We start from the raw sequence: 22,207 nt of genomic DNA, 5'->3' as shown, positions 1-22,207 counted from the left end.
CATTATCTGAAAACAAAACTGGCTCCTCCAGTGACCACACATTCTCACTTCCAACTCGTCATATATGGACGCACCACAGGTGACTCAAACTAGTGAATGCTTTGAAGAACCAGGAAGTTACAACCTGCTTATCTTTAGGCAAAGTCGAGCTCTGTATTGTGCATTACTCAGGTCTAAGAATGAGCAGGTTTTAGCCATACATGATTGTTACACTGTTAGTGAATGTAGATTACAAAGAGTTGGTGCAGAAACATCTCAGTAATCAGTTTCTTAAAGAAATAAATCAATGTTGTGAACAACTATTTCACATTCAGAGAAATTTTTAAAGAATATGTTTCAGGAATTAGGAATAAAAATGAAAAAGGCCAGGTTTAAATGTTTAATAAATAGAAAATAAAATGTAACAATGGTAGATCCACCCAAAACACAGAGGATAATTAACAGCAATGAAGACAGCTGTGGATGGTCAACATGTTGACACTGGTGTGACTATAACAAGGGAACCACACAAAACATGACAAAATCCAAGAACACATCACTAAAAGAAAATAAACCAAAACAAAAAAGAAAATCTTCGGAAAGGGAAGAAAGTCATCATCATCATCCCTATGGACAAACGGCAAATCAGTGGACGAGTTTTTTTTGTGATAAAAATCTCAATCTTCTTTCTATCTTGATGGCAAACACAAGCCACAATCAGATGTCTTACTTCACAAAGTATAAAACAAAAGTCAGGTTATCTATTCAAATGTTTTTTATGGTTTTGTTTTTTGTATTTTCAGGAAGTTCCCTTTCCTTTTTTTTTGTCATGCTGCTCAGAAATGCATTCCTACATGTGCCAGTAAAAGAGGCTTCATTCCCACAGCAGGATGGTAGAGCTAATGTTGGCCCGTTTTAATGTTTGGTTGCAAGAAAAACAAGAATCAGGCAGAACGTCTGTCTTTTTTAAGCACAACTGAAAATGCAGATATGCAATACAATAAAAACATAACTTTCTCATTAAATGATTAGTGACATGTTTTGATTGTCCATCATTTTTTGCTTGATTTCATGAGCTAACAGAGATGAAATACACAGGATCTCACAAAATGATTTGGGTGTTAAAGGATTGGAAAATTCAAATAATTAAAATGGCCACTTTCACATCCCAGTTTTAAAAAAAAGTAAATATTAGAGTCATGTGACAGAAACATTTACACAATCAGGAGTATTTCTTTTGAACAGTCCCAAACTGATATGTTTCCATTTTCAAAACAAGGACAATAGACTTACTGCAGAGCAGCAAAACCTGTAACCCTTCTGCTATCTTAGATGACCCCACCCTTACATTGACGTGTTCTCCCTACCATGACAAAGGTGGATAAAGGTGGAAAAATTTCATGTAATCCATGGACACCAGTGAAGATCACAAATCATTGAAGAAAAAAAGTTCAGAGCACTGTCTAGTGGGTCTAGATGACCCAACTCCCAATGTTAAAGTGCCTAGGATAGCAAAAAGGCTAAACATATACTTGATTTTTGTGAATGCTGGATGGTGTCTTTGTAAATGAGATGCTGTTCTTGTCTTGGAAATTCCTTTCTTCTTCAGCATAGTACTGCTCTTCCGGTGTTTTACGTTTGCTGCATCTGGTGAGGAGGATGACTCCGGTGATGAGGAGGAGCACTGAAGTGGCCCAGCCGATGTAGAGCGCTGACCCAAGCTCCCGTTTCTGAGAATCCCCCAATGTGGGATTATAGAAGTCAGTGATGATGGAGTGGCTCGCCCAGCAGACAGGGATGAGTGTTGTCAAAAAAGAAACCAAATACAAACTTCCTCCAGCGGCCAGAATGCTGTTCTTTTTCTTCATATTGTCCTGACAGAGAGAACTCTGTTTCAGCCCACAACTCATGAGAATGATGGCAAAAATAATCAGAATTATGGAGAGGCACATCAGCCCCCGGCCTGCCTGCAGATCTCCAGGGAGAATCAACACCGAGTCATAGGCCTTGCACTGCATTCGGAAGTTTGCGTGTCTGATGCAGTTCATCCACAATCCTTCCTGGAGTTCCTCCATGACAATAAGATTGGCACCAATGAAAGCAGTAACCTTCCATGTGGGCAAAGCAGTGATGGCTATAGTCCCAGCCAGGCAAATGACTCCCAGAAGCACCGCTAAGATTTCCACTTTGGCCTGCATCGTCTGTGGAAAGAAGTGACAGAGGTTTGCCTTGCTCCTTACATCTAAAGGAGCTTTCACTGTGACTAGTGTAAAAACAGAAGATTGTACGATAGCCCTGGATGGAAAGTAATGCCATCCAGCTGGTTTGGAGAGACAGACAAAAAAAGAAGGAAACTTTCTGGTTTTTCCTCGTCCAAAAATGAAAGTGGTGTTGTACAGTTGTGAATACATGTCTGTTTGTTTGTCAAGTGCTAATATTCACTTGTATGTAAGTCATGAGTAACTAGAAGAACCCAGATGGAGCTCATGTTGTCCCCTTAAAGACCCACTCCAATGAAAATCGTCTTTATAATTTTTTCTTCAACATCATCTTCGTTTATGAAGCGCTTTCACACAATAAAAAACTGAACAAAGCACTGTACGCTAAAGCTAAACATAAAAAAATTGTTAAAAACATATACATAAGTTAAAAAAGCTTGTTCCCCCAACACTTCCTTTTAGACTTCGGTACCTCAAGGACAGAGAAATCTTGTTCATCATAACTCGCCTGATGAGATAAAGGCACGGATCACTGTCTCAAAGTGCTGTTGGGATAAAAATGGCTTCACTTTTGTGTTAACCACCTCAGCTGGTCTTTACCACTGAGCTGACATGAGATTCTAGCATAAAATCACTATCCATTTTAAATAGTAAGTTTAAAACAGACTATATAACATGTGGAACCAAGAAGCCCTGATCCACTTCAGACGGATCACAGAGGCTGCTTGGACCAAACACCATCACTTTCTCTTTCATTAAAACTGAAATAACTGAGGGCCATACAATTTTTGATGTCATGTAAACAAGAGGGGAGTGGTTTTATAGAGGAAACGTTCCTGGTAACCCTTGTGCTATTCTAGGCACTTTAACATTGGGAGTTGGGTCATCTAGACCCACTAGACAGTGCGCTGAACCTTTTTTCTTCAATGATTTGTGATCTTCACTGGTGTCCATGGATTACATGAAATCTTTCCACCTTTATCCACCTTTGTCATGGTAGGGAGAACACGTCAAGTAAGGGTGGGGTCATCTAAGATAGCACAAGGGTTTTAATTGGAACATGTTACTGACCATCTTCAGCAGGACACATATGAAGAAAATTAAGCAAAAAATTGCATCTCTGAGTATGTCTTTATTCAAATCATGGGGGATCAGATGCAGATGAAAGAATCTTGTTTGAAAAAGTTCGTTTTTGTTACATAGAAAGTACAATTGGCGGGCTACAAGCTCCCTGCTCTGCTCCATTCTGATGCATCCACTTGCAGATGATTAGATCCATGTACGTCTTCGTTTACCTCACCTGAGTTGGCATCTGGCTCAAAACTGCACAGCTGAAAAGCTCGAATATTGCTTGCCATTTTTGTTGTACCAATAATGTTAGGTTGGGGTTGTGAGGGCCTGTTAGCTAGCGGGATAGAGTGTAAATGAAATGGTAAATGGTGTATACTTATAGAGCGCCTTTCTTCCTACAAGGACAAAGCGCTTTACAGTCACAGACCCATTCACCCAGTCACGCACACATTCACACACTGGTGGCGGCTCCGCTGCCAAACACAGGTGTCTGCCTACCACCAGAGGCAAGGTGGGGTTCAGTGTCTTGCCCAAGGACACTTCGACTCATGGGCATGCAAGGCGGGAATTGAACCTGCAGTCTTACGATTATGGGTCAACCGCCCTACCGCTGCACCACGGCGAAGGATGATGGGAAACTCGGGAAAGCTTACCGGTACTGCAACACCAACAGTCCTACCCACAACTCAGAGGCGAATTTCTGATGAACTACTGCCATTCTGCAAGAGTTTACATTATTGTGTTTTTTGATGTAACACAATTTTTTTACTGCAAGTGCTTACAGAGGCACAGAATCAGACCACAAAAACTGGACCACATGACCATGTGACCATTAAAGACGAAACAGTTCTATAATCTGTTTCCACATTCTTTTAGAACAAACGAAACACATCGATATAAGTCTAACCTAAGTTTGACAAAGTATAAATTTGACCTGACTTTATGCTGCCATAAAAATGTCCTGTTCAGGTAGATATACCAAGTATTTTGAAGAATCATAGGACCTGGGAGTTTTCCTAGTAGTGTAAAAAAGAAAGAAAGAAAAATATTAACACTTTCCCCGAAATGGACCATATTTGGACAGGGAAGGGTTAGGCCCAAACCATGCCAGGTTGTTTTCTGAGAGTCATCATGGACAAGAATTAAAAGAAAAACAGAGAGAGGGATATTTGTCAAGGGAGGTTATGCAACAGGAACAGAAACTGAAGAACATGTTGAGCAGGTTTGGTGTCTGAAACCATTGTCCTTGCTCCCGGCAGCTTTGAAAGTACACAAATACGCTCACGGAGACCAATCTATAGAGTTTGAGAAGCTTGCTTGGGAAATAAACTATTTATTGCTAACATTTACTGAAAAAGAACAAAAAACACATTTAACTTGGTTTTTAATTTAAATAATGTGGTTCAAATACAAGTGGAGTAACTGGGATAAAGAAGAAAAGTATGCCCCCTGCTGTACATAGATGTAACTACGCATGTCTGCTCTAATGAAAAGCATTTTCATTTTTGTGTTTTCATTTACTGAAGAAATATATTTTTTTGGTTAAATTATGGTTACCACCATTATTGTGACTTGCTCAATGATCAGAGACACTAAACAAAACCCACTACAAGTGTTTGCATCTTTCATAGCAATATCTCAAAAGACATTAGCATTAAATCCAAAAGACAGTAGCATTAAATCCTTTGTGAAGGAACTGAAACCAATTTGGTGAAAAGAGGAATGGCTGACAGAACCATTTGTGGTTATAAAAAAGTGTGGAAATGAAAGTGACAGAATATAATAAGTCAGCTGTCAGTATGCGATTAACCACGCCTTTTGTTCCAAGTAACAACTGCTGTCAGTGAACAGAAAATTCAGATGTGCAGATAAAAACAGAACAAAATGTTTAAGTTTAACAGGCAACTGATGTTCATAAGGATATTTTTATTTAGTCCCAATTTTTCTGTGATAATTTCAAGCAAGCAAGAAAATAAGATGTTAATTTAAATGTGCTTGAAAAAATCACATGAAAGATAGCAGTTACCACCAGTGTTCATCTCTGACAGCTGTTTGCGATCTTTTTATTTACAAATTAAAAGCGGGTAAAAATGGTAATCTTAACAAAAAATAAATAACACTGCAAAGAAAAGTCACTTCTGACTGATCTTCCAAAGCAGAGCACATTCAGCTTTTCAAATGTTTTTTTCCTTATACTTTGATGAGCAATTATTTATACACAAATACTGTTGTTTCCTCTAATGTGAATTGCCAATCTTTGCAAAGAAGACTTTTCCTCAGTTTGAAAACTAGGCCAATTATTGGACACATTTCCTTGTTCATTTTTTGTTAACGGTTAATAGCAAAAATTCACAAGTTCTTTTTTAGGTTGAGGTTGATTTTTATTTGTTCTCAGGTTTTTTCGCTTGTCTGTGCTCTGGAAAAGATGTTTGATTATCCGCTTGGTTGATTCTGAAGATCATGTTGCAGAAACATTGACTGTTTTGTCTAAAAGAAGTCCAACCAACCAGAGAAATAGATGGCAACACATAAAAAAGGTCATTACAAGTAGGAAACAATTGTATTTATTATTATATGAATCCATTTCATATATATATTTACACAGTAAAAAAAAAGCCATTTAGTAGCACAATAACTTGTTTACAAGTATAACATTTTCCTTGATTTAGGTCTTCCAAGTCTTTTCCCCTGATTGTTTGAGCAAATTTTGACTTTCTTTAAAAAAAAAACAAAAAAAAAAACGTCAAGTTTGTAACCAACAACTATCTATACATAAATAAATAAAACCACCGTATTTTAATGCAACAAAAACAAGCAGCTAAGGATCCAAAATTCTTGAGACGCGTGAATTATCTACAGTGAAGCGTTGGGTGGGTGTGCGTGTGTGTGTGTCTGCATGGCAACACTGAACAGGAAATATATACATCTGTAAATGGTTTCATGGTAAAACCAAAACAAGGAACGACTCAAACAAATTCAAGTAAAACAGGAATATGTTCAATCGAAACAACTAAAAATCCATTTTACAACATTGTTTTTAAAAGTAACAGGATAAATAAAGTATCAAACTATTGTTGAAGTCTGTCAAACAGTGAATACCACGATCCAAGTAAGAGTTTTTATGTGAAAATGTACAATTAGCCTACATTAAACTAGACTAGATCGGAAATTCATTAATCTATATCTTTACGGACAAATAATACAAAGCCCTATGATAATATCTCTGCGATACAGACAAAACTGAAATTATTGTTCTTACAACGATCAGATTTGGCAACAGCAGGCAAAGCTATAAATTGCTGCCCGAATGAGCAAATAATGCCAATCAGAGCACATGATTATGTGATTGTACCGCCGGTTCATCTTTCAAAGCCAAAATGTAACATTTATGAAAAAATCTGATTTGATGCTCGGTCAATGTGGATTCCTTATTGCTTTTCCAAACCATCTTACCTGTACAACCAGCATTTAGCAACAGTAAGGTAAAGATACAGATTTATTCTACTAGCTGTGCAATATAAATCAATGCAAATGAAGCATCTTTATACGGCACGCCATCTACGGTCCACGGATCAGTCTGGGGATGAGCCTGATGACTCCCTTCTTACCCAAACCTCATCCTTCCCTTTTGTCTTCTGATCCTCCATGTCATCAGTAATGTCAACTTCCTCCATGTCAGATAGCTTCTCATCATGGTGCGTGTCGCTGAGAGACGGCGACTTAGAGATCTCGCTTTCTGCTTCTTCTGGTTCTGCACCTTCCAAGGACAAAGCTTTCAATGGCGCTTCCAGATCAACCTCTTCAGACTGAGCCTTGGGGGCCTGGCAAAACTCTTCATCCTCGTCACTCAGGATGTCAGTCTCTTTCATGTCTTCTTGGTCTTCGTACTCCTCTAGGTCAAACTGCTCTTCCACCCAGCGGTCCGTGTCTCCGTCCTCAGACTGCTGCTGCTCGTCTGCTTCGCTTTTCTGCTGCAGCTTTCTTGAGTTGGATTCTTCAGGTGACGTGGGGTCATGCTGGTCGTGGTCTCTGTCGAAAACAATGTCGGTGTCTATGGTGAAGCGATTACGGACCAACTTCCGTCTGCCCAGTGTCCTGGTTGGGGCAGAAGCTAATAGACAAAAAAAAGAAAAACAATAAGAAAAATGAAGACTCGCTTTAGATGTTTCCCATGTTTCTATAAAAAATAGGACTGAAGAACTTCTTTGTAAAAGCCTATTACATGTCACATTAAGACAGCTATAGCTGAAATTTTACGCAGCATATTAACAGCCTAGGCCAGTGACAAGCATGACTCACACTGAGATAGTGCCCTGCAGGGGACTTAGCAATAAGTGTCCATAACCAAAACTGTAGCTGAAGAAAATTTAACAGTAAAATTATTTGTAAGATAGTTTTCATCTTGCTGGGTGCAGCCATGAGCTCTAAGGCAAGTTTACGCATGATCTTCATAATGCAATACTGCACTTTAAAGGTTACTAAGTGAATGTTTGGGGCAAAATACATTTGCAGCAGAAGGGCAGAAAAGATCACAAACACTGCTAGAGAAACACAGAAGGAGGAGTAGAGAGTCTCTATAAAGCTATTATTGCTGCTGCTGTAAACAAGTAAAAAGGAAATGATCTTAGTGTTTTTCTGTAGAAACCATACCACATTTTATCAAAATGGCTGCCACTTTCTTATAGTGGCACATTTCTGTTGTATTTATTTAAATTAATGAGCAAAACGTGTGAACTTAACAAAACATTTCCGTCAGCAACTGAGAAACTGGGGCGCTTGATGCTGCAGACTCAACGCAGCCACAGATTGGCAATTACCGGCTCTATTTATGGCTGGACGGGCTCCCTTCAGGGCACACAGCCGTTTCCCTCCAAATGGCACATACTGCTGGCTGAGAGGTAAGCTCTCCGTTTTTAGGAGCTGTCGGCGATGCTTCTCCCTCAAGATGGAATGCACCGTCTTCAGAAAGTCTTTTCTGCTCTCTGGGGAACTGAAGGAGACAGAACCGTGGATCGTAACTTTTTTTCCCCAACCTTTAGTGGGACAGTTTCAGTGAAAACAAAAAATGCTTTAAGTTAAAAAGTAAAATGCCTACTGCCTCCTCACCTACAACACAGCTGAAATATCCTTTCTGGCCTTCCCTCCGATTCTGATTTTGTGTGAACAATTTCACACACAGCAGAATTCTCGCCATCTGTTGGACAAACACAACATTTTAGCTTTGAAAAAGCAATAGTAGGTGCTTTTAGTACAATCCAGTCTAATTGATTTATTAAAGGGAAAAAAGGCGGACCTGTGTTGCCTAGTGATCTGACTTGGAGAGCCTTTGTTGGGATCATGTGACGGAACCGGAAGGGGTCTTTTTCTTCTGAGGACACTGACAATCGATGGGAGCCACCCTTAAAAAGGCAGAAAAAAACTGTTGGAACTTTGTTGTTTCTATTTTTGTTTCATATGTTCATTTCTTAAAACCAACCATTTTCTTCTTCTGTTTGGACGCATCTTTGCACATAAAGACCACGGCAGTTTTGAACACTGAAAAAAGAAGCACAGACATTCATTCTCATTGATGATTTGTGAAGGGAATCAACATGGCCTGTGCATTGTGCATACTATAAATATTTATATTGTCAAACTGATCATTTAATACATTGTGAATTGATTAATTTTCAACTATATCCAAACACCATGTCATTTTAGAAAAATATTTGTCATATCCAATTTTCAGCCTTTTTGTCAGATTTTATAATCATTGCATGAACTGAGACAGAAAAGTGCAAATAGAAACAATCCTCCATTTCATACCAAATGTATTCAGCTGTGGTTCTTTCTTCCATTTTCCTAAGGATACAGGTGGATTGATCCAGGTCACAGTGCTGTGAAGCAGCAGGTCGCCCATCGACAGATCAGCAACCTGGCATTTGTGACACAATGTCATCAGTGACTTGACAGTCTTTAGCAAGATTTCAGAAAAAAGCCATGTTTGTTGAACTTCACCTCTTTCTTCTCACTGCTCTGCTCGGTGATGAGCTGGTCGAACACTGATCCAAACTCTTCGTGGATCTTCTGCATCTCATTGATGTGGCTGGCAACTTTGTTCATGGCTTTCATAGCAACTAAAGTGAAGTGAAAATCAGTGTTAGAGCTAAACTGTCCTGACTGTATGCGTTCAGAGAAAAAGGTGAGTCTTTGGTCTCTGTCTCGTGCCAGTCTTACCATCCAGATGGTAGTGTTCTTCACTGTCTGGGTCTGTGAGTGAGTAGAGCTCCCTCAGCAGGAGGGGATACTTCAGCACCCTCTGTATGGGTTTGATTAGGTATGATTCGAGGGTGGAGGAGTGCTGCTGCTTCGGGTTCCGCTCATCAAGGAAAGCCTTAAAGTTGGCGTCACTTTTTGCTACAAGAATGGGGGGGGGGGGTTAAATGCAGGTGATTCATTTAATACAATGTTTACAAAGTACTGTCAGCATTTACATTTTTTTTTAAAATAACACGTTTTTTGTGAAACAACTGTCAGATAAGTCAATTCTATTCAACTTTTTTGCAAAAAGTTGATACACAGATTAGATAGCTTCACAGATCAGATATGCTCCAACAATCCACCAAGCAGCGTGACTATAGTTTACAAATATCAAAGGATGCGATAGGTTTTATACATAGGGCATACCGGATTATAAGGCAGACTTTCTACTTTTGAACAAAATTCAAGGATTTTCAATGCGCCACATGGTTCAAAAATGCTGTGAGGGTTATTACTAAATTTGTTCTAATTTAATTTTAGTTTATTAGACTGAAATGCACCAAAAGCGATAAAATAAACTGTCTAAGCAGAACATATTTTTTGTATAGAGATACAGTAATACTATGTAGTACAGGATGTGTTATTTTGACAGGAAATCATGAGAACCTCTGTCAAAACAATCTCTATTTCAAAAAGGTATTTTTATTATTAGGTTTTATTAATCCCCCCCTCAAAAAACAAACAAACAATAGTTGATATATATTAATCATAATAATAAGAATGTCTTTAATGCAATTCAGTGTATTATTTTTCCTAAGGGTGACGAAAGGCTTCATGGTTGTGATCATAAAGAAATCGACCTGAATGGCTCTTTGAGTGTTGCAGGTTGCAGATCCCTGGTTTAGATATTTGTGTTTATTAGATCCTGTTTGTGTGCCTCTTACTTACATATAAAAATGACTAAAGAACATTACTAGTGTAACTTTGATTTGTTTGTTTTTATCAGTGCCAGTGTGTTACATAAACTCAAGAAATGACAAGTCAGGAGGAAAAATCTGTTTACTGCTTTAAAAAAAAATCGTGTTTTTGCTGGTTAACATTTTACCGTGTAATGCCTAAAAGTATTTGGCAACTACTTGCAAAACTTATGTATCTTTCAGTTAAAAAAAATAGTGAAATCTACAGCAGTGGAGCTGCATGGCGCCCTTCAGTTCAACTCCAATCTTTATGTTTTTAAAACAGATTCTTCGGTACACAGCCGCGGCACTTGAATTACACAACACCAGTACCAGTTTTGTGATTTTCAAGATTTATGGAGTCTTTTAACCACTTTGATTTGCACAAAAGTGCCCAATTACCCTTTAAAAGTGGTAAAAGTTCTTTAAATAATACCTGCAGTCCTGATAAGGAGCTGACTCACTAAATGCAAGTGTGGCAAACAAAAGTACTGACTGAAGATTTCAAAAGGAGTGGGTGTGCAAACTATAGAACAAACTGTTTATTGCTGTTCATTACGTTTACATACAAAGCTTTTAACTCCAATAAGCCTACAGCTTCAGTCAGATGGACAACATTCTATACATAACAAAATTCTATACATAACATCTATGCATTAAAGATGTATGGGTACTAGTGAAGCATTGCAGATGGTTGATGGGTAATGTATCCTCTCCTTTGGTTACTAAACAAAACATATAAATTGTATCAACACCTACAGCTGCCAATACTAAAAGCCTATTTTGATGCTGTGAATAAATGCTTTGATATGTTGTGATGTCGTCTTTTATCGGTTTGTATATTAAGTGTTTATATTTTGTAATGTATTGTGTACTTTTTTTTAGTCTAATTCTGGCTTTTTCTAAACATGTGTAATCATGTGTGATTCATTTTTAAAATTGCACTGTCCTCTTTTAAATAAACGAATTAAATAAAAACAGTCATTCCAACAGCATGAAGGGTTTTTATTGACTGTAGAGGACGTTTTCGTAGTCATCAAAGTGACGGATGACCCCCTTCTAAAAACACAAGTAAAATATATTTTAAAAAAGACAGTTGGAGTTTTGACAAGTGTGCCGAACACATTTCAGCCTCTTCTGTCCTGTCAATCTTCCTTTTCTACCTTGCTTTAAGGCCCAAAGTGCTTTATAGTCACAGTCTCATTCACCAATGCACACACACATTGACACACCATCTAATGTGTCATTGTAACCAAACCATGCAGAAACACTTGGGTGTTAAGTGTGAACCTTGTTTGAAAACTACAGTAAAATACAGTCTTCTGGTGAAATTTGCCACATGACCAAAGAATGAAGAAAGAAAAGAAGAACTGATAATTGAAGAATATGCTTGGCTTACTGGGTATGTAAGACTCTAAGGTTGCTTGTCCTTTCTGATTTATTCATTGATTGTATGTATATACTGGACTGAGTGACCCTCCTCGCAGCGTTCCAAGCAGGCAGTACCCGCTGATAGATAAATAAACAGCTATATCATTATTCTATGTCATTATGTTTGTCAGAAATACCATTCTTGCTTTGTTACCTTTTTTATATGCTCTTACTAATTCTATTTCTAAAAAAAACAAACAAAAGAAAAAACAATAAATATAAACGGACCAATCAGATGCCTAAATAAAAGTATGTGGTCTCACGCAAAACGTTTGAATGGTTTGACTTTGTTCAAGGGGTAGGGATACGACTTCCTAAAAGCTTACTCCTGATTGACAAGAGTGGTTGCCATAGAAACGACGACTCGGACCAATCACTGCGTACTCGCGTCGTATGTCTCTAACACGGCGGAGTCCGTATCGGAAAAATACGGCGACTGACTTGACTTAATTTCGTTGGAGCTGCAAGTAAACCGTTTTGTATGGCTGACTTCACACCCGCTCGGTTCAGTTCTATTATACAGTCAACAGATCTGTCCCATCATAGGAAAGGCCATGGTTTGATGATGCGATGATGTGTTGACCAGAGATCTCAAAAATCCTTTAAATCCTGTGACCACACCTCTCGAGTCTAAGGAACTTCTCACCGTTCTAGATCAAAATGTGTCTAGTTGCTTACCCTTTACAAGAACCTTTGGCACCTTGGTGTGGCTGGCACAGAAAGCACTGTAGATTTTAAAACGGTCTGCATAGTAAAGGAAAGAGCCCCCCAGGGAAAAGAGTATCTTCTGCAAGAAAAAACAGAAAGGGATTGCAGATAATTTTCTAATAAGGTAGTGATCACTTATTTAGCTTCACAAAGAGAAGATGAACCTTAAACTGATCCACTCTCTCCAGCTTCTCCAGATCTGGAACCAATCTGGTTCCATCTTCCAGAGTCTTGAGGAACTCAACCTGGAACTCCACCATTTCTGGTAAATTGCCAAATAGAACATCCAGCTGAGGAGAAAGTGAGTTTTCAGCTAAAATGTAATTGAAATTTTGTTTTTCTCACTTTAATGCATGTTAAATTATTTTGAAAATCAAACTCTTAGTCCTTTTAAACAGAAGTATTTGGAAAATCTCTTAAAGTAACAAGCACAAATTAATTAAATGAGTGAAAGTGCATGCAAAAACCTCTTTCCTAGCCTTAGTTATTGTTTCAAATGCAACACTTGAAGTGATTATGCAACCAACTGTTAGTAAAAAAAAAAAAAGGTACTAGTGTTGGCACTGCAAGGCCACAAACTCTTAAAAGACGCAAAGATAAGATAATTTACATACCTCATCCTGGGTGAGAAAAGTCTCTTTCTGCAGAGGGGTTAAATATCTTCCAATGAGGCAATTAAGATCCTGCAGAGTAAAACCAAATGAGCTTAAATTATATTTCCAAATACGTACATAAAACATGTGTTTTTATATGGGAACAGAAAACTTTAAAAAAAGGGATAAAGTGCAGGAATAGCTAATGACATGAAATAGAACACCCATCAGGGGAATTTCTATCTGTGGAGGATTTTCCAAAACTGTACTGATCAACAAAAACACTTTTTATTAAAAACTAAGGCTAACACACAGATAACATTACGAACATCACTGATTGGTAAGGGAACATTGCAGGCACGAGCCCAGTTTCACCTGTGCATGTATTATAATCCAAAAATAAAGGCACACAAATGGCAGCTTTACTGTGAGTCATAGCTGTCTTTTCCTAAAGCTGATGACAATGCAAAAAAAAAAAAAAACTTTTATTGAATAAAAACCAAGTATCTTCTTTAAGGTCTCTAAATTCTGATAAAATTCTATTATTAGTCTAATTTTGAAAAATCTCTGAAAGCCTGTTAGCCTTAAACACAAAGCATTTAAGTTTAAACCATTGAGGCAACATCAATATTTTTGTAATATGTTTTACACGCATTATTAGCACTAACAATTTCATTTAGTTCTTTTTTTTCACAGTATATCCTGAGAACAGATAAAGCGGCAAAGAAAAGGTCAGACACAGTTGAAAAAGCCTCTTATTTTCAGAAAAACAAACAAAACAAAACAAAAAAATTAGTCAAAGGAAATTTCTCCTGGAAATAAAAAAGGAAAAGAGACAAAAACCTGCCTATGTTTCCAAAAGGCACTATTCAGTTCAGTTGGGCCAAATTTTTAAACAAATTTTTTTTTTTTTGTGGATCAAAACATTTTCATTGGCTGGAAAAACAGAGTCATGTCATTGATGACATAAAACAAACATTACAACATGGACACATTTTCATTGTTTTTAGGATCTATACCATAGGCTAATGTTAGGCTGATCGATTTATATTTCTACAATCCAACCAGATCAATTTGTCTGCGGCAAGTTGTTGATCATTATAAAATAATTTCAAAATGAAATACATCAATTCAATTGATGTTTGGAAAATACCATCGGGACTGAGGCAATGTAACTTTATATTACTGTAACATAAAAATAACCAAGTGTCATCAGCAGACAACACGCATGTGATGGCAGCAAAAAAATGATCCATCCATCATTACAGTCAAATGTTTGGAAACACTTTGAAATTTTGCAAAGTCATGATCATACAGTGTGCTAGAATGTTCTAATAATGTTCTCTTTGTATTATTTTGATGTGGAAAAACAACAGTGGGCTGAATCTTAGGTAACTAAAATGTGAATGGATTTGACATTAATTCTTGTTTACTTTTTTGTTTGTTCACATTTTTAATTTACGCTTGATTATCTTGCAAGAAATACAAATAATCTGGAAAACTTCACCTGCACTGTTCAGTATCAGGTATTTATCTCTGAGTCACACTGGTTGAATTTCTGGCTAAAGATGTTCTGATCGTTTTTATGTCAGTGAAACTGATCGTTCAAAATCAACCAAGATCGAGCATAAATTATTATATGAATCGAATTGTCATTCAAATGAATGGTCACACCCCTGCTACCCAGTATGTCAGACCATCTAGTTAATTACTTCATAATAGGTATTTGAACAAACTACAGAACACTAATATGTGATTTTTACAGTAATTTTGAAATGGATAAACATTTTAATTAGATTTGCCTTCTTTCATCTCATTTCTCAAACCCCTTTTTTTCTCCTGAGTCCAAATGGAACCATAGAGGAAAAAAATAAGGAAAAAAAATCTGAAGTACCTTCCTTTCATGCCCAGAGACTAATAAATCATGAGCAGACAATACAGACACAGTTATGTGTAAGCTGAGCACAACACAAAAACTCAGATTGATGAAAAAGAAATCAAGGTTTACAAGATTAAAACGACTGATACTCACTTTGACGTATGTGCGTTCTGTCTCCACAAGTTCACAGATGACTTTGCGGAGCTTGTCGGCATCCGACAGCTGCCGGAGAGTCGCTGTGGGTGGAAAAGGTGAGTCCGGGCTGGGCGAAGAGGACTCGCAATCCAAGGGATTCATATCATGGAGACTGCGACAGAAGGCAGCGACCTGCTCTGTACTCTGCAAATAAAGTCCCAGAAAAAAAGCAAAAACGTTGATCTCAAAAATGATTCACAGTCCACAACTGAAGTGCTGAAATCTGACAACAGCAATGGAGACAGCACCTTAAATATTATTGCACAAGCGCCACCCTCTACTCATGGATGTGCACAGATTCATGACTGTGCAGAGAGTGAGCCTGGAAAGAGGCAGCTCTATAAAAAATATCCTTTGCACTAATTTGCTCTATTTTCAGACCATCATAACTATGGCTTCCCGCCCTCTCTTTTCCACTGACATCCCAACCTTCCCTTGTGATTTTTTTTCCTTGCTGATGGATCTGTGGTGTAATGAATCCTCTCTTCCACGGTATCAAAATATACACACAACAGTGTCTGTCCACATAGAGCAAGTATGGGTTTCCATGGTGACCAACCCTGATGTGCATTAGACTATTATTTTGGACGAAAATAAACCCCCTCGACAAAAGCCTCCATGGCCGAGCAAATGTGTTTACTTTGTTTTGCAAAAAGTCATGGCTTAATAAAATCCTACTTTGAATTTGAACACAAAAGGCACAAAAAGGTCTGTATGCTGTTGTACGACAGCATTTTCATTTAGTTGCACAAAACAAACATCAACAAGAAGGGTCATTTAATGCAACTGTGGGCACACAAACACAAAAACCTATTTTGGAACAATACCACCCCACATAATTTCAGGAAACTAAGATGTATCAGATTAAATGTGTACATTTTGGACTTGGAAAATGCCATTTAATTTCTCTAGAGATACTAAATAAATCCAACCATAGCAAGTATTATAGACCCACTGCAATAAAAATTGTGTTTTTGGTATTTTTAACATGTTCTTCAAATATTTTTCTCATGAGGACATATTGTATAAAGAAAACTAAAACTGTGTTTCTGAGTATTTCTTTTTTCACATCGATCTGAATATTACAAAAAATATGCTGCACCCTTGTAGGTGTGACATGGAACATGCAACAGTAAGCCAACAGCTCCCTGGTCTGCTCCATCCTCATGCGACCATTTGCAGACAAATAGATCCAGTAATGTCTTCACTGTCCTCGACTGAGCCGGCATCTGGCTCTAAACTGTTCTGCTGTATAGCTGTACAGTTAGCGGGAGATAGTGGCCCCGCCCACAACTCAAAGGCGAAATCCTAATGAACTACTGCCGCTCTGCAGAAAACAAGAGTTTTTTGGATTGTGACTATAATCATAATTAAAAGACGAATGGGAAGACCCACTCTGATCAGGAATTACTGAAAGAGCAGGAATAAGTCAAAAACCGCTACAGCTCTATTTACACAAGTTTGAAAATGGCAATGATTATCCGCCTTGATTTTCAATAAGAGATTTCTTTTTCTCTCTGACAAAACCATAAACTCCCAGACCACATAATATTATTTTTCATTAAAGTAAATTGCAAGTCTTCAATTTCTGATTGATTGATTTTGACTTGAATCATAGAAAGCATGTTATGAAATAAAACCTAGAGCACAAAGCCAAATAGTAACAAATGTTGAAGTTCCTCCAAAGGCCACTGTGGGATGGTTTCCTTTTCACTTTCATGGTAAACTGTCCGACTAGACTCAAAAAAATAAATAGATGTACGGCACAGTTACAAGAACTTGCTTTATTTCCCACAGGGAGGGAAAGGTTTTGATTTTATAGGAGCTCAAATTTATATGCAAACAAAGGTGTTTTATTTTTGATTAACACCAAAACTCACTTTTCTTCTATCCTAGGAAATCTTTGAAATGTTGTCAAACTCAGCAGAGTAATCTCAATCTATATGCCTGATGCACTTCATGTTTTACGCTAAAAATGCTAGAATAACCCCCAGAGTTAATTATTTAATTATTAACCACAGTTTTGTCATTACCAGTAGGCAAGATTCTAACCTAGACACAAAAGTGAAATATAGCAGCAGACAAAAAAGTCGGTGCCTCTTAATCTTATTTTATCTTTCAGTCTCACTTACACATCCATATTTTTGAACCGCAGATGGAGGCTTAAAAAAAGCAAACAGGCAATGATAAAGCTTGTAAACTAATAATGATCTAGCTTACGGACTTCAAGCACCATAGAAAAACTACGGTAGTAGACAATGAAATTGTTAAATAATAAAAAATGTAGTTCAATATATTTTGTCTAATGTAGGGCTGAACGATATGAAAAGAACTCGCGATCTGCAATATTAGTGATCAATATTGTGAGGACAACATAAGTTCTGATTCATGTACAAATAGCAAAACAACCAAAAACATTATTCCCTTTTCACTGCAACAGTTTAAAAAGGAGTCAACGCAAATTACACTCCAAATGACCCTCCTCTACAAAGGAGGCGAGCATCAAACACAAAGGGGCTCCATCTGATTGGTCAAATGCATAAAGGGATTTATTTGATTAGTTAAAAACCTCAAGTTGCAATAAGGTTGTTTTAGCACATTTAAGGTAACCATTTATCGCAATTTTCACTGACTTTTGCGATATGTGTATTGCACAGTTTGATATTGCGTTAACGATAAATTTGCAACTTATTGTGCAGGCCTAATCTAATGGTTTAATGAATGTACATTTTTAGAAAAAAAAAAAACGATTCCATTGTTGGATCTACTAACTGGTTTGTGGTAAACTGTTTGGAACCAAAACCACCTCATGTTGGATCTCTTTGTCTATGAAGAAAGCTACAAACAGACACTTTAAACTGAACAACACCTATTTTTATGCTGAACTTCCAAATGCAGACTCGTTTTCATTCCTTTTGAAACAACTAGAGCATTGAACAACTGAATCTTGCAGCAAAAAGACCCTCGTTTCGAGAAAGATTTGATCATCATAGTTTAAGAAAGTATATCTTAGAGACTAAAATAAAATAAAAAAAGGGAATTCTTGTTAACACAATTGTTTGTAACCCACTGGTAATTGTTTTTTATTTAATTAAAGACATTTTGCCCAAAATGCACTCATTTCTAAGGGGACTGTTTTTTGCAGTGAATATATTCTATTTTTTGCTAATTGTTTCTGCATTTTGGACCAAAACACGGTATTTCTGCAGCTAAAAGTACAATATTTTGTACTTTGTTTTTCATGCACATTTTTGTTTGGTTAGGAGAACAGTCACAGCCCTGTAGCAGTCATCACGCACTTGGAGAATTCACACCTTTGCATGTCTGAGTGCATGGAGAGTCATGACATGATGGTGAGAAAGGAGCACCAGAGAAACGAGGCAATCATCCTCATAGTATGAATCACAAAATACAACAACTGATTGTTTTCTTTTGAGGTCTAAGATGGAAAATAAAAAGTACAGAGAGGATGATATGATCTGAAACGGACAGACATCAGCTGGGGTGAGATCTAAGGAGAATGCCCTGCTGCATGTAGAGTTTAATTTCCCTATTATCTTGTGTAGCACTCAACCAGTTACAGGGCAACTCTGCACCATAACAATGACTCACAGCTTCCTGTCTTCAGAAGCCAGAAATGGGACTTCAAGCAAAAAGAAAAAGATGAAGGGAGTGTCGTCCCCCAGCCAAAACCCCCACAAAGACAACAGCTGTCACAGAAGCAGCAGCAGCAAAAGCAGGTAAACAGATATCTCACCAGATGAAGCATGTCATAGATGGAGTCTGAGGAGCGCTTTCTGTGCTTGCTCCACTTCAGGACAGACATAGTCCAGTGAAGGTGGACACTCAGGCTTTGAGGAGTCAAACTCTAACACATTTCTGAGCTCTTTTGTCCTCGCTGGTTCAGAAAAGGAAGGTGCTGTGGTGCTTGTGATGAAGGATGAGCAGAACTGCTCAGCCTCCTCCTCTCCGCCCACCAGCACTTACAGCCATCCAACTCCCCTTCTTTTTTTTTGCGCCTTCGCGGTCTGCTGTAGTTCTGTCACTTGTATTTCTCCCTACCCTTCTCTCCCTCTCTCTCTCTTCTTTACAGGCTGGGTAAACTCGGGCACACTGAGTGACTGTGAAGATCTGCCTAACTCGGCCACCATAGTAAATGATTCCCGATAATCCACATGACTGGACAGAGAAAAGCTGCAAGAGGGGACGAGACTCCTCCTCCTCAAGGTTGCAGCGGAGCAGGACTGCCTGGGTAAGCAACACGTGATTAGAATACAAATGCAGGGTTTCAAGAAGTGGGGAGAGGGAAGCTGCAGAGGAGAAACCCTGGAGGGGAAGGTAAACTAAAGTAAATCTGTACAAATAGTTTAGCGAGGCAAAAAAAAACCCCACATCTGAGACAGGAAATAATTTAATAAATCATCATATGCAATATTGGCTCCAGTGATTAGGGGAACACAATGCGAAAATGTCAAGTACACACACCTGCTCATTTTAGCACATGCACAACTCCCACGCCTCTGAGGTGAAGTTATCTAACAGTCTTCTGAGCTTGACATCGCTGCTTTGACTGAAGTCATAGCTAGTGGCTTTGCAGCATTTACCAATCTTGTAATTTAAAGATGAATGTGTCACAAAGTCACTCTGAAGGTCATTTTGAAAATGTATCACAGCTAAAAAACCTGTTTGGTTAGACTTCTGTGATGCAAATTGATGGCGTGCCCCTTTGTATTTAATTGGAAAGGCTGTAGCTCACTGGGTTGAAGAGTAGGTTGGGGGTTCAAATCCAAGGCTTGTCGGTTAGTGTTCTTGGCAACAAACCTAAAGACCCACTTCGATGAAAATGTAATTTTTTGGGTTTTTAACATGTACTGCTGGCAAATTTGTCATGTTGGAGGACATATGTGAAAGAATGACTTTCTCTGTTTTACTATATCTGATCTTATTTTATTATATTTAGCAGGAGAGCGTGCAAACAGATGGATAATGGGAAGTGTGGGCCCGGATTACTCTGTGCCAACAGTCCCACCCACAACTCTGTGGCAAATTTCGGATGAATTCCTGCCACTGAAGACACTAAGTCCGAGAAAACCACTGTTTTTGTATTTTGGTTAAATAAAGCCTACTTATTAATAATCGAAGAATACTGGGAAAGCTTTGAAAATAGATCAAAACCTTGAGTTTCACATTGCCCTCAACACCAAATTAAACTGAAAGCTGCTGCTTAGTAAAAATGTGGTAGAGGAAATTGTAAACTCAGTAAAGCTGCTTAGAGATCGACAAGTCAGCTTAGTCACATGCAGCTGACTCAGCAGGATTTCAAGAAAAAGTGTTGTTACCACTGCTGCAGCATTTTAATCCTGCAATGATTTCTCCTCACTTTCCCTTGTGACACATTGAGTAAAGTTTTCAAGTAAACCTCTGAACTAGTTATGGTGTATATTCATGTAAAAGACAAGTAAGTTACTTTCAAGACCAACTCCAATCATCTTTTGATTCATTCTAAGAGTGTTCCCAGTGGAATTTTTAGTAATAATTAAAGTGTTTTTAGCCAAAAACTAGTTTCTGCAAAGTGGCAGTAGTTTATTAGAACCCCCACACACACAAACACACACACACACACACATTGCTGAGAGCTCTCTATTTATCAAAGCTACAGTTTTGCTCCAGATACCAGCTCAGGTGAGGAAAACAAAGACATACATGGATCTAGTCGTCTACTAGTGGATGCATCAGAATGGAGTGCAGCAGGGGGCTTGTTGCCCGCCCAGGGTAATTCCTATATAAAAAATAGGATCTTTTTCAATCAACATTTTGTTATCTGCTCCTGAGTTACGACAATTTGAATAAAAAATAAATTTAAAATGCAATTTTGAGATAATTTTTTTTGGTCCTCTATTAACAGAAAAATGCCACAAGAACACATTGAAACCTCAAAATGTTCAGAGTGAGTCCCTTAAAAATGATGTCACGACCTAACAATATGATGTGGAGAAGAACTGAAGTTTTGTTAACCCTTGTGCTATCCTAGGAACTTTACCATTGGGAGTTGGGTCATCTAGACCCACTAGAAAGTGCACTGAACCTTTTTTCTTCAATGATATGTGATCTTCACTGGTGTCCATGGATTACATGAAATCTTTCCACCTTTATCCACCTTTGTCATGGTAGGGAGAACACGTCAATGTAAGGGTGGGGTCATCTAAGATAGCAGAAGGGTTACTAGAAAAAAAAATCCATTGCAACATTTCTGGGACAAACATTCGCTTTACCGACAGAATAAAACTTCTACTATAATAAAAAGCTGTGGGTTTTTGCATTCAGAAACTTCTTTCAGTCAAAGACAAAACTCAATTTAAATGATAAACATCTGTATTACTTTGTTCCATTAATAAGCCTGAGGAGAAATCAGCGCTTCTTGAGCTAATGTTCAGATAAATCTTTATAAAAACTTTTGCTCCGTTGGTCGGGGGGTCGGGTCCGGCGCCTGGGTGGGGCGGGGGGCGCTGCGTGGTCCTCTGGGCTTGGGTGTGGGGGTGCGTGGTGGGGGGGTGGGGTGGTGGTCTGGCTTGGCTTGGGGGGGTGGTCCCTTTGCCTGTGCTGGGGGGGGGTTGGCGGGGGGCGCTGCTCGGGGGGGGGGGGGGCAGCGGCGCTGGATGGGCTTCCCGTCTACACCTGGGGCTGGGATCGGCCCTTCCCTGGCTCTGGGGCGGGACGGGACAACCCTCTTGGGGCCCCCGGTCGCTCTGGGTGTCATCCGCTTCGGCTGCGGGGTCTGGGGGTGGGGTGGGGTGGGGGTCTTGTCGGCCCTGTCCTGTGGGGGGGCATTCTGGGGGAGGGGGGGGGGCACTATTGGTACGGGGCAGGGGGGGTTGACGGGTCGGGGTCTCCGCTGAGGCCATCGGCGGTTTCCCCGGCCGGTTGGCTGCCTCGGTC

General features: G+C 38.7%; 2 protein-coding genes across 2 annotated transcripts in view; both read right to left on the bottom strand.

Moving 5' to 3' along the window:
• Positions 1 to 366: 366 nt before the first annotated feature.
• Positions 367 to 2,494, bottom strand: LOC101174121 (claudin-like protein ZF-A89). Its single transcript, XM_004075532.5, has one exon. The coding sequence runs from the start codon at positions 2,388 to 2,390 to the stop codon at positions 1,500 to 1,502; it is 891 nt and encodes a 296-aa protein (XP_004075580.2). The 5' UTR covers positions 2,391 to 2,494; the 3' UTR covers positions 367 to 1,499.
• A 3,323-nt stretch (positions 2,495 to 5,817) lies between these two features.
• tiam1b (TIAM Rac1 associated GEF 1b) overlaps positions 5,818 to 22,207 on the bottom strand; it is a 54,326-nt gene continuing 37,936 nt past the window's right edge. The window contains exons 17-28 of the mRNA XM_011482332.4: positions 15,230 to 15,415; positions 13,219 to 13,287; positions 12,769 to 12,894; positions 12,575 to 12,683; positions 9,486 to 9,665; positions 9,267 to 9,385; positions 9,075 to 9,183; positions 8,746 to 8,804; positions 8,563 to 8,668; positions 8,376 to 8,463; positions 8,087 to 8,259; positions 5,818 to 7,380 (exon numbers count right to left, since the gene is read on the bottom strand). Coding sequence (XP_011480634.1) covers positions 6,842 to 7,380; positions 8,087 to 8,259; positions 8,376 to 8,463; positions 8,563 to 8,668; positions 8,746 to 8,804; positions 9,075 to 9,183; positions 9,267 to 9,385; positions 9,486 to 9,665; positions 12,575 to 12,683; positions 12,769 to 12,894; positions 13,219 to 13,287; positions 15,230 to 15,415 — 1,863 coding nt within the window. The 3' untranslated portion in view covers positions 5,818 to 6,841. The remainder of the gene's footprint in view (positions 7,381 to 8,086; positions 8,260 to 8,375; positions 8,464 to 8,562; positions 8,669 to 8,745; positions 8,805 to 9,074; positions 9,184 to 9,266; positions 9,386 to 9,485; positions 9,666 to 12,574; positions 12,684 to 12,768; positions 12,895 to 13,218; positions 13,288 to 15,229; positions 15,416 to 22,207) is intronic.

The sequence above is a fragment of the Oryzias latipes genome, chromosome 13, assembly GCF_053564925.1.
Source record: "Oryzias latipes strain Hd-rR chromosome 13, Olatipes_Hd-rR_3.1".
Lineage (NCBI taxonomy): Eukaryota > Metazoa > Chordata > Actinopteri > Beloniformes > Adrianichthyidae > Oryzias > Oryzias latipes.
The sequence above is the reverse complement of the archived record's forward strand: the minus strand, read 5'-3'. Positions and strand labels throughout refer to the sequence as shown.

Bases quoted from the DNA above. Each gene is read 5' to 3' on its own strand.
- LOC101174121 (XM_004075532.5), bottom strand. From the start codon at position 2,390: ATGTATTCACAACTGTACAACACCACTTTCATTTTTGGACGAGGAAAA.